This window comes from Nicotiana tomentosiformis, chromosome 1 (genome assembly GCF_000390325.3).
Source record: "Nicotiana tomentosiformis chromosome 1, ASM39032v3, whole genome shotgun sequence".
Lineage (NCBI taxonomy): Eukaryota > Viridiplantae > Streptophyta > Magnoliopsida > Solanales > Solanaceae > Nicotiana > Nicotiana tomentosiformis.
This window is the reverse complement of record NC_090812.1, coordinates 141727866-141741977: the sequence shown is the minus strand read 5'-3', so window position 1 is coordinate 141741977 and position 14112 is coordinate 141727866. Positions and strand designations below refer to the sequence as shown.

General features: G+C 40.1%; 1 protein-coding gene across 1 annotated transcript; it reads left to right on the top strand.

The window, feature by feature from the left end:
* The first annotated feature begins 12612 nt into the window (after nt 1-12612).
* Nucleotides 12613-13233, top strand: LOC104109624 (uncharacterized). Its single transcript, XM_009618977.1, has 2 exons — nt 12613-12912; nt 12973-13233. The coding sequence occupies exons 1-2, from the start codon at nt 12613-12615 to the stop codon at nt 13231-13233; spliced, it is 561 nt and encodes a 186-aa protein (XP_009617272.1).
* Nucleotides 13234-14112: the final 879 nt, after the last annotated feature.

Here is a 14112-nt window from a genome sequence, read left to right as displayed (position 1 = left end):
TATCTACGAGTCTAGTTTCTAATTCATTTAACCATTCATTGATACAACATCATAGTAGAGAGATATTCGTGTTTTCACAAGATCGGGCATGCAACTCCCAATGGGACCCACTAAGGCGATGGACGGCCCTTAAACATTTTAAGGGGTTGTACGGTTCATTTTTTGTCATTTTCGACCAAGTGCAGTTCCCAAACTCTCTCAACACCTCTCTAACAATTCTCCAAGGTTGTAAGTCTAATCCAAGGTGGTTTTACCTAAACCTAACCTCAAAAGTTAGTCTAAGTGAAGAAGAGTGTCTCTATGGTGTTATGATGTCATTAAGGGTACCTGTACACTAAGGAAAGATTTAGTTCGAGTTTGTTCTGATTATTTAAGATATGTATAACACCGTATTTCTTGTGCTTAATCTTATCTATGTGTTGATTAAGTTATTTGGATGAAGAATTACAAGATGGCATTTGAAATGGTATAAGAAGTTGTTGTCTTTTATTGGACTATTTTGGAGTTATATATATGACTTCATATGACTGGAAATCATGGGGAATAGCTTGGTTATTATTTTTCTATTGTTGTTATGCTTGTCAATATGTGGGGCTGTTTGATGTTACTTTTATGATGGATATAAGGTTGGAATGTGATGTCAATATATATGTTTTTATGTTGTACCTATTGATGGTGTTGTAACTACAGAGGAGATGGGAAAAAGAGTTGGGGTTTGGTTCCAATCCAAGCTTGCCGCACGTCGTGTTAAATAGTAGTTTCGTGTGTGACGTTTGTGCATTTGTTGTTGTGTAGATTGATTGGTGTTGTTGGGTGTGTTGTGGTGCTGAAGGTATATAGTTGAAGGTTTTATATATTCTTGTTGTTTTAAGGACTTGGTAAAGCAAGGAAAACAGGGGAGATGCTGTCCATTTTAATATAACATAATCTTGTCATTCGTTGTACGATAGTTGCATTATTCGTAGTTGTCACGACCCAAAAATCCAACTAGTCGTGATAGCACCTAACCCAACCCGCTAGGTTAGCCAATTAGCAATAATCCAATTGAAATGAGATTTACTGAGAGAAATAATGATAATATACTAAACTTTTATACAAAGAATTTCCAAAGACTGGTAGTACAAATCATGAGCTTCTACGATTTAGTGTTTACAAAGCTAGTATGAAATAAATACATCATCTGTATGAAATGTACATAAACATATTTTCCTAAGTCTAAAGCTACCATGAACAAAAGGCAGCTATAACCGGAACGCAAGTACATCTTCAATGTCAGCTCCGTCATACACAACAACATTAGCTCCAAAATCTATACGTAAGGTACAAAAGTGCAGTATGAGTACAACCGGCCCCTTATACTCAATAAGTAACAAACCTAACCATGGGTTGAAAGTAGTGACGAGCTTGGATAATGGTCAGAGTCCAACACCAATAGCCAACAACAACTCATAATAATATAATAAAAGTAGTACAAGAAATAACTCAAAGATATGATGCTCAGCGAGTTCACATATGTGGGAAATAGGCATGATTTTCAAGTATGACAGTAAAACCCAAATCTTTCACCGAAATCACCAAAATATGAGTAAGTCAAAAATCTTTGATTTTTCCAAAAAACTTTCAACAACAGATAAGATGTTTAAATCTCAGATAGCATGAAGAAAGTACATCTCTATGCCTATATGTCAATGTGCATGTAAAGTCATATATGTCACAAAACCATGTGGCGTGAGGAAATGCATCTCGATGCATGTATGTCAAGTATGCATGTCAAATGTAGTGCGTCACAGTGATGAACTCATGAACTCACACTCTCAGAGTACTCAATATCACAGTCTTACACTCCCACTCATCACGCTCAATCACTCAGCTCACTCAGTCACTCAGTATTGTACGGTACCTGCTGCAGCGCACAGCCCGACCCCATCATGAATCAATAAATAATGCGCTCAGTGCTGGTATGTCAGACTCCGGAGGGGCGGATCTTGCCCAAGCACTAATAATACCTGCTGCAGTACGCAACCCGATCCCATCATGAATCAATAAAACCCATTGTGGCATGCAACCCGATCCATCATGAATCAATAGTACCGGCTGTGGCGTGCAACCCGATCCCATCCTGAGTCAATAGTACCTGCTGCGGCGTGCAGCCCGATCCCATCAATATCACTCACAAACAGGCCCCCGGCCTCACTCAGTCATCAATCCCTCTAGTCTCTCGGGCTCACAAATCTAATGCTAATCAGTCCAAACAATGATAACATGATGTGACAACAAATGATAACAAAGACTGAGATATGATATGCAAATGAATGAATATCACTGAGCATGTAATTGCAATTTAAGGAAATAACTTAACAACAACAATGACCTCAGTTGGTTCCAACAGAATAAGTTTATAGCCTAAACATGATTTCTAACATGGATCACAGTTTAATTACTCGACCACATAGGAATTTCATGGATAGAAACAAGATTAGGTAACTACACACTACCACAGAATCAACCGAGTCATAATTTACACGGTGCACGCCAACACGCTTGTCACCTAGCATGTGCGTCACCTCAACACCAACACATAACACGTATATTCAGAGATTCATACCCTCAGCACCAAGTTTAGAAGTGTTACTTACCTCGAACAAGCCAAATCCAATACCCAGCAAGCCAAATGATACTCTAGAAATGCCATCCCTCCCCCATCAACCTTTGAACGACTTGAAACTAGCCAAAAGCAACTCAAATACATCAAATAATGTCAAAGGAAAGAAACACAATCGCAAAAGGTCAAATATTTAATCAAATCCCCAGAGTCAACCAAACAATCAAACATGTACATGCACCTCGGAACCTGACAAAACTCACAAAATCCGATAACACATTCAATTAAGAGTCCAACCATAATAGTTTCACTCAAATCCGACTCTCAGTCGATGCTCAAAACTCATCATATTCTTTTATGAAATTTTAGACAAACCACCCCCCCCCCCCCCCAAATTTCACTTTGAAATCATCAATCAAATGCCAAATCGAAAATAGATTCATGAAATATAACCAAAATTGAGTATAGAATACTTACCCCGATCCATGTGGTGAAATCCCTCTCAAACGTCGCCCAAAACCGAGTTCCAAATCTCAAAAAATGATAGAATAACCAAAATCTCGAATTAAATAGTGTATGCCCAGGCGTTTTTCGCATTTGCAAAACATTAGCCGCTTCTGCGGCGATGCTTTTACGACAAAAATTATGCTTCTACGGAGAATCACTGGAGGCCCACCCTTCGCACATGCAGAACAAGCTCTTCTTCTGTGCAAACGCAGGTGCAAACTCAAATCATGATTCTGCGCTCAAACTCACCGCATCTGTGATTCCGCAGATGCGCCCAAAATGCCGCTTCTGTGCAAACAATCCCACACAACCTACTTCGCCTCTGTGACCAAATTACCGCATTTGCGGGCTTGCGTCTATGACTAGCCCTCCGCAGATACGAACACAACAGAACCAGAACCTCCAGCCAAGCTAAATTGATCCAAAACGATCCGAAACTCACCCGAGCCCCTCGGGACCCTGTCCAAATATACCAACAAGTCCCATAACATAAAACGGACCTACTCGGGGCCTCAAATAACACATAGCAATATCGAAACGACGAATCGCACCTCAAATCGAATATAATAAACTTTGAATCTTTCAAATTCCAAAACCCGTGCCGAAACATATCAAATCAACCTGGAATGAATCCAAATTTTGCACACAAATCCCAAAATGACATAACGAAGCTATTCCAATTTCTCGAACCACAATTCGAATATGATATCATCAAAGTCAGCTCTCGGTCAAACTTATGAATATTCCGAACCTTTAAATTTCCAACATTCTCCAATTAGTGCTGAAACCTTCTATAAATACCCAAATGCAAATCACGGCACACGCCCGAGTCCAAAATTACCATCTAGACCTAACAGAACCATCAAATCTCCGATCCGGGGTCAAATACTCAAAAGTCAAACTTGGTCAACTATTCCAACTTAAAGCTCCCTAGTTGAGAATCATTCTTCCAAATCAATTTCTAATAACCTGAAAACCAAAATCGACGATTCACACAAGTCATAATACACCATACGATGTTGATCAAGACTTCAAATAGTTAAACGGAATGCAAATGCTCCAAACGACCAGTTGGGTCACTACATTCTCCCCCACTTAAATATGCGTTCGTCCTCATCTATGCCAAGAGTCGTTCCAAAGCCATCAAATTGCCGTGTAATATTACCATGCACATACCCGGGGATGAACCTACATCACCCCAATTCATGTAATCCTAACAACATAACATAACTGAAGATCATCACTTTAACCTTAGTCTGTAAACTTTAGAACCTGATTTCCAACATCCGGAATTCCTCACAAGACCCGAATCTCGCTTATACACACTGTATAAGTCTGATCAAGCTGTATCAAGTCATAAACATAACCCAAGATGTAATCACATGATATACCATACAACTTTCATACTAGTCACAATAATTCCCGATCATAGTAGCTGCTCAAAACAAGCTTGATACCGGTAGTAAACCTCATATCAAATAAAGTCACGTTCAAAACTTTCTTACGTTGCCGATGATGAAAGAAACACGCAGAAACTCATAACCACTCATCAGATCAACAAGTCATAGAGCCCTCTCTCATCCAATCAGAACCAAAGCCAAATCCTAAGCCGACTTCCGATATTATTCCTCCATACATACTGCAATCCAATCAGATAGTACCCATTCTAGTTCCAATGACCTTATCTCATCAAACACAATCATTCTATTGACATGCAATACAAATACAACCTAAAGACACAAACCGTGCAATCCATGTACCAATAAGCAATAATTCAAATGTACTCCATCATGGAAAATGACTCAAATGAGAGAACCCTCCGACAAGATCAAGAAGTACCACCACAAACGTAATGCTATGAACCTGCCGCACACTGTAAAGCCAAAACACACGAATCTATCATGGAGGATCATATCCTAACATAATCCCGCTGCAATGCATGACTCATCCAAACACCGGTCCATATGAAATACCTCAAGCCACAATGCTTAAAATCAACAACCACACGCAATTCGACATCAAGTACACGAAGTGAATGACCATAACCATGGAGAAGCGAAAAACACAATATACTACCACCTGAAAAGACCACAACTAAGGCGCAATCAACCATTCAACACCCCAATAATCATCTCGCTCAAATTCCGCTATAAGGCCCAAATAGAAACGCACCATGTGTGCATATAACTAACAAATCACCACCCCTCGTAGCATAGAAGAATAGCATATAGAACATATCAGAACACGAACAAGATCAACTCTAACTGAATGACTCACCCCTCAACCCTAACAGTTCTGAATCAACAAATCTGACCCGGTGTAGAATGCACATCTTTATTGGGCCTACCAATGGACCCCAACCCAACTTCGGTCATCCCCAAATGGATAAATGGCCCTCCAAAAGTCCACAATTACCTAACCATAGCATTTACTACCATCTAGCAAACTTTGACCATATCTTCACAATCTGCAACCCCAAAGCAATCTATTTCTTAGAACTCTCAGTGTCCAAATTAATGGAACACATGAATCACCATAGCCGATCCCAACTCCACCACTCGTATGACTAAAACATCTCTTATACATAATCATCTACACAAGAAATACTTCTATAATTCCTCCATGCCATATAGCAAAATCTGAACATCAGCAGTCGATAAACCAGACGAGTACCGCAATACCAATGAAGCATCCGTAAGTCAAAACACAGCAAGTAATACCAAGTAGTAATAGCATTTATCTAGTCATCTAAAATCGTCCATGTTGTCTAAGAATTCATGACCTTCCCTTCAAAACTGAATCATAACCTTGCACATACAAATCTCAATCCCATAGGACGCACCACTTCTATCGTGCCATCATATGAAAAGCACGAGAATCACATAATCAACTCTGAGTCATCAACAGAATGCATACCCGATCAGTCAGAAACTTCCCATTTGATCCCATCCAGGAAAAATCATAATACGCAACATGCTCCTCACGCCGGTAAGAAATATCCATCTCAAACCGTGGTAGAAACCATCGAAAACTCTTCGAAACCTATTTGCACATAACCAAATCATCAGAACTGAATCTCTCTAACTCAACCAAGTCACGCAGGTCACCAAAGCAAAGAGTATTGCCACAAAACACCCGTAGAGACTCACTACATCATAAGTACCCAAAGAACCGATCATACCCATTACTGTGTTGATCTAACCTACTTCTAAGTTGTCCTATTTCCTCCGAGTTTCTTCCGAATTACCCTCAAGTTGACAATTCTCCATGCCAGAGCACCATGATCCTTACCCAAAGCTCACCACAAGAGATCCTAGCATAAAAGCACATCGCCCTAAGGTCCATAAGTCGTTGTATTCCCTCTTAAGCACCCCATAAGTACCACAACAGAGACATCCACTCTGAAGAAACCTTATTTGAATTTAAAATTATTCCTTTTACCTTTCTGATACTGAAATGTAGAATCCATTGTGATACAGAAATATCGCAAGTCCCGGCACCATCCAATGCAAATCTCAAATCATAGCCACATACAAATCCGAAAAATCCTCAAATCCCATATATAAATCTTAAACCCTTTAGAACATTATTGAGAGTCATCCACTCTGCTCAAATCTCAATTTCACCATCCAAACGGGCCGATTGACTTGTGCCCCACTAACACGACAACACCCAAAGAAGTAATCCTGCCTTAACGCAATCGAATAAATTCCTAATCCATGCGTACTACATCCTTCACAAATAACAACTCAATCATTCCACGATTCCCATATACCCATAATATGTAATACACCATGTATCCAAAAAATTTCTTGCTTACGTCATCCTCAAATCTAGCCTCTACAAGTCATAACCCACACACAAGTATACCTCAGACCAAAACCAATACGACATGTAACCATGCAATCAAATCGTCGATAGCAGACTCCCCCACATGTCTCAAGCCATAAATCAAAATACTCGATAATTCATAATGGCCATACTCTATTACTGCCATAATACCGTAGTGAGATTCAACTAAATCCTTCATAAGCTCATGTAACACAAACCATATAATACCTCACATCATCTGCTCAGCTCACATTCATCCTCGTGACAGTCAGGTCAACTTTCTCAACCAATCCAAAGTCAAATCGCAACACCTACACCCACTGGTAGAAAAGAAAGCCTCCACATAGCATCATAAGGATCTCACATCCGTAGATTACCCCACTAGTAATAACCCACTCGCTTAGCCTCGAATTGACATCTCTCTATACCACTTCAGAGTCACAACTACTACGCAATCACTTAATCTTCTTGGGTCTGAACTCATCCACAAGACATAAAAATCTACTTCGTTCCACCAACAAAATAACACGAAAGAATCTCTAAGAACCTTCATAACTCAAGACTGTATGACACATCCATAGAAATCGAGCATGTAATAGTCCTTTTCACATATCAAGCAAACTCCTCCCGTCACATTCAAACCATCTGAACACATCCCGCAGTCACATCCTACTCATCATATAGCCATCCAACCACTCATCGAGTCACCAATCCTACTCATAGGGACACCACTGGACATAGAAGTCCAAAAGCACATGCTCACACAATTAAAACTACCGAGCCTAAGCTACGGTCCAAACCGGGCCTCAAGTCCTCCAGACTGGCCCATAACCAAAACACAAAAAATGCATCTCATACCTCATCCATAGAATCACAAAGACGTTAATGTACAGCTAATACCGAGCACTCATATATACATACAAGTGAGAGGAAGGAAATTCAAATAGATACACTTTAAGCTGAATCAATGCCGCCCGATAAGGCAGGAAAGATGGGAAGTTTATCCTAAATGCCATGTAGCCTCTCGAAGATAGGTATCAACGTCATCATACCAATCTACAAGACTTTACTAGACACTTGCTCATGACTCGTAGAACCTATGAACCTAGAGCTCTGATGCCAACTTATCACGACCCAAAAATCTAACTAGTCGTGATGGCACCTAACCCAACCCACCAGGTAAGCCAATTAGCAACAATCCAATTCAAATGTGATTTACTGAGAGAAATAATGATAATATACTGAACTTTTATACAAAGAATTTCCAAGGACTGGTAGTACAAATCATGAGCTTCTAAGATTTAGAGTTTACAAAGCTAGTATAAAATAAATACATCATCTGTCTGAAAAGTACATAAATAGATTTTCATGAGTCTAAAGCTACCATGGACAAAGGGTAGTTATAACCGAAATGCAGGTACATCTTCAATACCAGCTTCCTCCATACATAGCAACATCGGCCCCAAAATCTATATGCAAGGTACAAAAGTGTAGTATAAGTACAACCGCCCATATAGTCATTAAGTAACAAACCTAACTTTAGGTTGAAAGAAGTGATGAGCTTGGACAATGGTTCCGACACCAATAGCCAACAACTCATAACAATATAATAAAAGTAGTACAAGAAATAACTTAAAGATATGATGCTCAGCTCGTTCACAGTTGCGGGAAATAGGCATGATTTTTAAGTATAACAGTAAAACCTAAATCGTTCACTGAAATCAACAAAATATGAGTAAGTCAGAAATTTTTTATTTTTCCCAAATACATTCAACAACAGATAAAATGTTTAAATCTCCTATAGCATGAAGAAGTACATATCTATGCCTACATGTCAATGTGCATGTAAATTCATATATGTCACAAAACCGTGTGGCGTGAGGAAATGTATCTCTATGCATGTATGTCAAGTATGCATGTCAAATGCAATGTGTCACAGTGATGAACTCATGTACTAACACTCTCAGAGTAATCAATATCATTGTCTCACACTCCCACTCATCATGTTCAATCACTCAGCACACTTAGTCACTTAGCACTATACGGTACCTGCTACGGCGCGTAGCCATGCCATCATGAATCAGTAAATACTGCGCTCACTGCTAGTAAGTTAGACTCCGGAGGGGCAGATCCTGCCCAAGTGGTAATAACACCTACTGCGGCGCGTAGCTCATTCCCATCGTGAATCAATAATACCCGCTATAGTCTGCAGCCAGATCTCATCATAAGTCAATAGTACTCGATGCGGCGTGTTGCCCGATCCCATCACGAGTCAATTATCTGCTGCGTCGTGCAGCTCGATCCTATTATACTTCAATAGTACCCGCTGCGGCGTGCAGCCCGATCCCATCATGACTCAATAGTACCCGTTTCGGCTTGCAGCCTGATCCCATCAATATCACTCACAAACAGGCCCTCAGCCTCACTCAGTCATCAATCTCTTCAATCTCTCAAGCTCACAAATCTCATGCCAATCAGCCCAAACAATGATAATATGATGTGACAACAAATGATAACCGAGACTGAGATATGATAGGCAAATGAATGAATATGCCTGAGCTTGTAATTGCAATTAAGCAAATAACTCAACAACAACAATGACCTCTGTGGTTCCCAATAGAATAAGTTTATAGCCTAGACATGATTTCTAACATGGATCACGACTCAATTACCTAGCACGTAGGAATTTCATGGATAAAATCAAGATTAGGTAACTACACACTACCGCATAATCAACCAGGTCATAATTCACACGGTGCACGCCCACACGCCCGTCACCTAGCATGTGCGCCACGTCAACACTAACACATAACACGTATATTCAGGGATTCATACCCTCAGCACCAAGTTTAGAAGTGTTACTTTCCACGAACAAGCCACATCCAATACCAAGCAAGCCAAACGATACTCTAGAAATGCCATCCCGTATGCATCAACCTCTGAACGGATCGAAACTAGCCAAAAGCAACTCAAATATATCAAATAATGCCCAAGGAAACAAACCCAATCGATAAAGGTCGAATCTTTAATCAAAGTCCCAAATTCAACCAAAATATCAAACCCGGGCCCGCACCTCGAAACCCGACAAAACTCACAAAATTCGACAACCCATTCAATTATGAGTCCAACCATACTAGTTTCACTCAAATCCGACTCTGAATCGATGCTCAAAACTCAAAAACTTGTTTTATGAAATTGTAGACAAAACCCTAAATTTCACTTTGAAATATAACCAACATCAAGTATATAACACTTACCCCGATTCATATGGTGAAATCTCTCTCAAATGTCGCCCAAAATCGAGTTCCAAATCTCAAAATATGATAGAATAACCAAAATCTCGAATTAAATAGAGTCCACCCCAGCTTTCAATGCTGAGAAGTTGAAGCTGAGGAGGACGCGAAGCATCCAACCCAGCATCAACTCCTGAAGTTGAGTCGGAATAGTAAAAGGAAAACTTTGGCCCACGACTTTATTACGCAATATATATATATATATGCCAAAAATACCTCTTTTAAGTTATCGAACACACGGGGAAGCGGAGAAAAGCCATCACAAAGTTTGGAAACCAAATAATTTGTCTTGAGTTCTTACTTTTCCCTTCTTTTATTGATTTTTATGTATTCCTGGGAATTACTTGAGATTGCTACCATGAGCATGCGTGGCTAAACTTGATAGTTCTGGGGTCATGGGTCTTAAGTTAACCTGAATAGGCATTAAATCCATAGACATATAGGTATTAAGTTAACCTGAATAGGCGAGTAAGAACTCGACAGATTCTTACTGGTAACATTAATCCTGTCAATCAACAAACAAGATAAATTAATTAGTCAGTTTAAGCTGAGAACGCAAGATTGTTAGCCAGCCCATGATTCTGGAATATCCTCTCCTATTGATTTTTATCCAAAATCACCTACGTGTTTTAGTCGATCTCTAGTTTATTTAATTTCTTGGTAGTTTCTTCGGTTGTTAAGTAATTACTTACATATTTTGAAATAAATCTCTTGAATAGATAATTTGTTTGAGTTTGAATCGGTCGAAAGTTAATCGTAAGTCTCTGTGGGAATGATACTTTACTCACTACTTTATTACTTGACGACCACGTATACTTGCATGTGTGTTTGGTCGCAACAAGTTTTTGGTGCCGTTGTCGGGTACTTAGAAATTAGCTACTTGTCTGAGTTAAGCTTTATTAGTGATTTGTTCAAGTTTTACTTTTCAGTTTGCCTGTTTGTGTTAACGCAGGCTCTTCTCTTAAATGCAGAGGAGTAGAAGCGTGAACAACCTCCTTCCTCTTGATCCTGAAATAGAACGAACACTTCACAGAGTAAGGAGGGAAGTCAAAGCTAGAACTAGCATAGAAAGAGAGTTGGACATTGTAGTTCAACCACAACCACTAGAGATGACAGATAATGAAGAGCGACCAGTGATAGAAGCCGCAAGGCCCAATCTTGCTAATATGACTCGGGCTATTGTAAAGCTTGATATCAAGGGAAATTTTAAACTCAAACGGTACATGGTCCAGCTGATTCAGTCCACAGGGCAGTATGTGGGTCTATCTCATGAAGATCCGCAATGGCATATTCATAACTTCCTAGAAATTACGGATACCTACAATTATCCGAACATTTCCAAGGATTATGTCAGGCTGACATTGTTCCCCTTTTCATTGTTGGGGGAAGCCAAAGAATGGTTGGAAAAGGAACCCGCGAACTCGACCCACACTTGGGATGATCTAGAAAGAAAATTCTTAATCATGTTTTTCCCACTAAAAAGACAAAGTCGCTAAGGAGCCAGATTCTTGGGTTCCAACAACGGGATGGTGAGACTCTTCATGAAGCTTGGGAAAGATACAAGAAGCTACTCAGGGACTACCCATATCACAGTCAGACTGATGAGGTGTTGGGTCACACTTTTGTTGATAGGCTGGACGAGACATCAAAGATGAATCCTGACTCATCTTGTGGGGGTAGTTCCATGGCAAGGTCGTATAGCAAAATCTAACTCCTGCTAAACAATTTCACTACTAATGTTAATAATTAGCAATGGGAAGGGGGATCACGAAGAGCACTTAAACAGAAGGCAGCATGTGTAATTGAGCTTGATGATTTCTTAGCCATGAGAGAAGATATAGCGAAATTAGCAAATCAGATGAATAGAATGACAATGCACCAAACGCATTAGATGCAACATGTACTACTTGCTGCGAGTTATGTGGTGAAGGTCACCTGAGTGACATATGTCCCACGAATCCTGAATCCATATATTATGTGGGGCAACAAAACAGAGGACTGATCAATCAACATGCACAATATGGGAAAACTTACAACCTAGATTGGAAGAATCATCCTAACTTCTCCTGGGGTGGAAATCAGGTGACTCAAAATCAATATAGGCCCCAAGGAAATTACAGTCAACCTCATAAGCCACCCCAGCAAGTCAAGGAGAGTACGAATGACCTGTTGAAGAAGTTGTTTCTTGACAATCAATAATTCAGGACCGATTTTAGAAATTTTGAGATACAAGTTGGTAGATAGCGTCAAATCACAATACTAGGCCTGCAAGTGCTCTTCCCAGTGATACAGAGAAGAACCCTCAAGTAAATACAGTCACACTCAGAAGCAGGAGGGAATTAGAAGAAGCGCCCAAGAAGATAAGAGATAAGCCTATACATGAGGGGGGAGTTGATTGCTAAAGCAACACACGAGTCAAAGAAAGATGATGCAAGTCCAGAGCCAGTGAGTGCTGCAAGGCCACCACCACCTTTCCCCCAAAGATTACAAAAGAAGAATGATGATCACATGTTTAACAATTTTTTCTCTATGTTGAGCCAGGTTCAATTAAATATTCCATTGGTGGATGTACTTCGTGAAATTCCAAAATATGCTATGTACAAAAAAGATAGAGTGGCTCACAAGAGGAGATTGATTGAATTAGATATAGTTGCACTTACTGAGGAGTGCACTTCGAGGGTCTAAGGCAAGCTTCCTCAAAAGCTTTAGGATCCTGGCAGCTTCACCATCCCTATGCAGATTGGTAATATTGATGTGCGCTGTGCTTTTTGTGATTTGGGGGCGAGCGTAAATCTGATGCCCTTATCCTTGTTCAAGCAATTGGGTTTGGGAGCTCCAAGACCAACTACTGTAATGCTGCAACTAGCTGATAGATCCATAGCTTACCCTGAAGGAGTGATTGAAGATGTGTTGCTGCAAATTGGAAAATTCATCTTCCCAGCGGACTTCATTATGCTAGATTATGAGGCTGATGAACAAGTTCCAATCATATTTGGATGACCTCTCTTGGCTACAGGTGATGCAATTATTAAAGTAAGAGAGGGAAAAATGATTATGAGGGTAGACAACGAGGAAGCAATTTTCAATGTCTACAAGGCGATTCGACTTTCCCGCCATTATGAGGATTCTCTATGATATCTGTTGTGGAGGTGGACGAAAAAATGATAGATCAGAGTGTATATCTAGACGATTCTCTAGAGAAAGCATTCATGTTGTTCTATATCTTAGAGATTGATGACGAGGTTGAGGAGATGATGCATATACTGGATGCATCTTGTGTCTACATGCAAGGATTAAACCCCTTTGAGCCCTTAAATAGGCCGAGTGAGCCTCCACCAAAGCCGTCGATTCAAGAGGCTCCAAAATTGGAACTAAAACTCTTGCCCCCTCACCTTCAATATGCTTATTTGGGTGGTTCTGACACTCTACCTGCTATTGTTTCCTCCGACTTGTCTAAATTGCAGGAAGAAAAGTTGTTAAGAGTGTTGCGTGAGCACAAGCGAGCCATTGGGTGGATGATGTCTCACATAAGAGGCATTAGTCCAGCCTTCTACATGCATAAAATCTTCTTGAAGGAAGAACACAAGCCAAGTGTAGAGCACCAATGCCGCCTAAATCCAATCATGAAAGAGGTGGTAAGAAAAGAAGTGATTAAGTGGCTTGATGCAGGTATTGTATTTCCAATCTCTGATAGCAAATGGGTAAGCCCCATTCAATGTATACCTAAGAAGGGGGGATGACTGTAGTAGTCAATGAAAATAATGACTTGATTCCCACAACAACTGTGACTGGGTGGATAATTTGCATAGATTATAGAAAATAAAATAATTCCACCCGCAAGGGCCACTTCCTTCTCCCCTTTATTGACCAAATGCTTGA

What these genes read in the sequence shown, in the direction of transcription:
- LOC104109624 (XM_009618977.1), top strand. Translation starts at nt 12,613, where the DNA reads ATGAGGGGGGAGTTGATTGCTAAAGCAACACACGAGTCAAAGAAAGAT. An exon ending in CTGAGGAGTGCACTTCGAGG is followed by an intron (nt 12,913 to 12,972) that starts GTCTAAGGCAAG and finishes ATCCCTATGCAG; the next exon opens with ATTGGTAATATTGATGTGCG.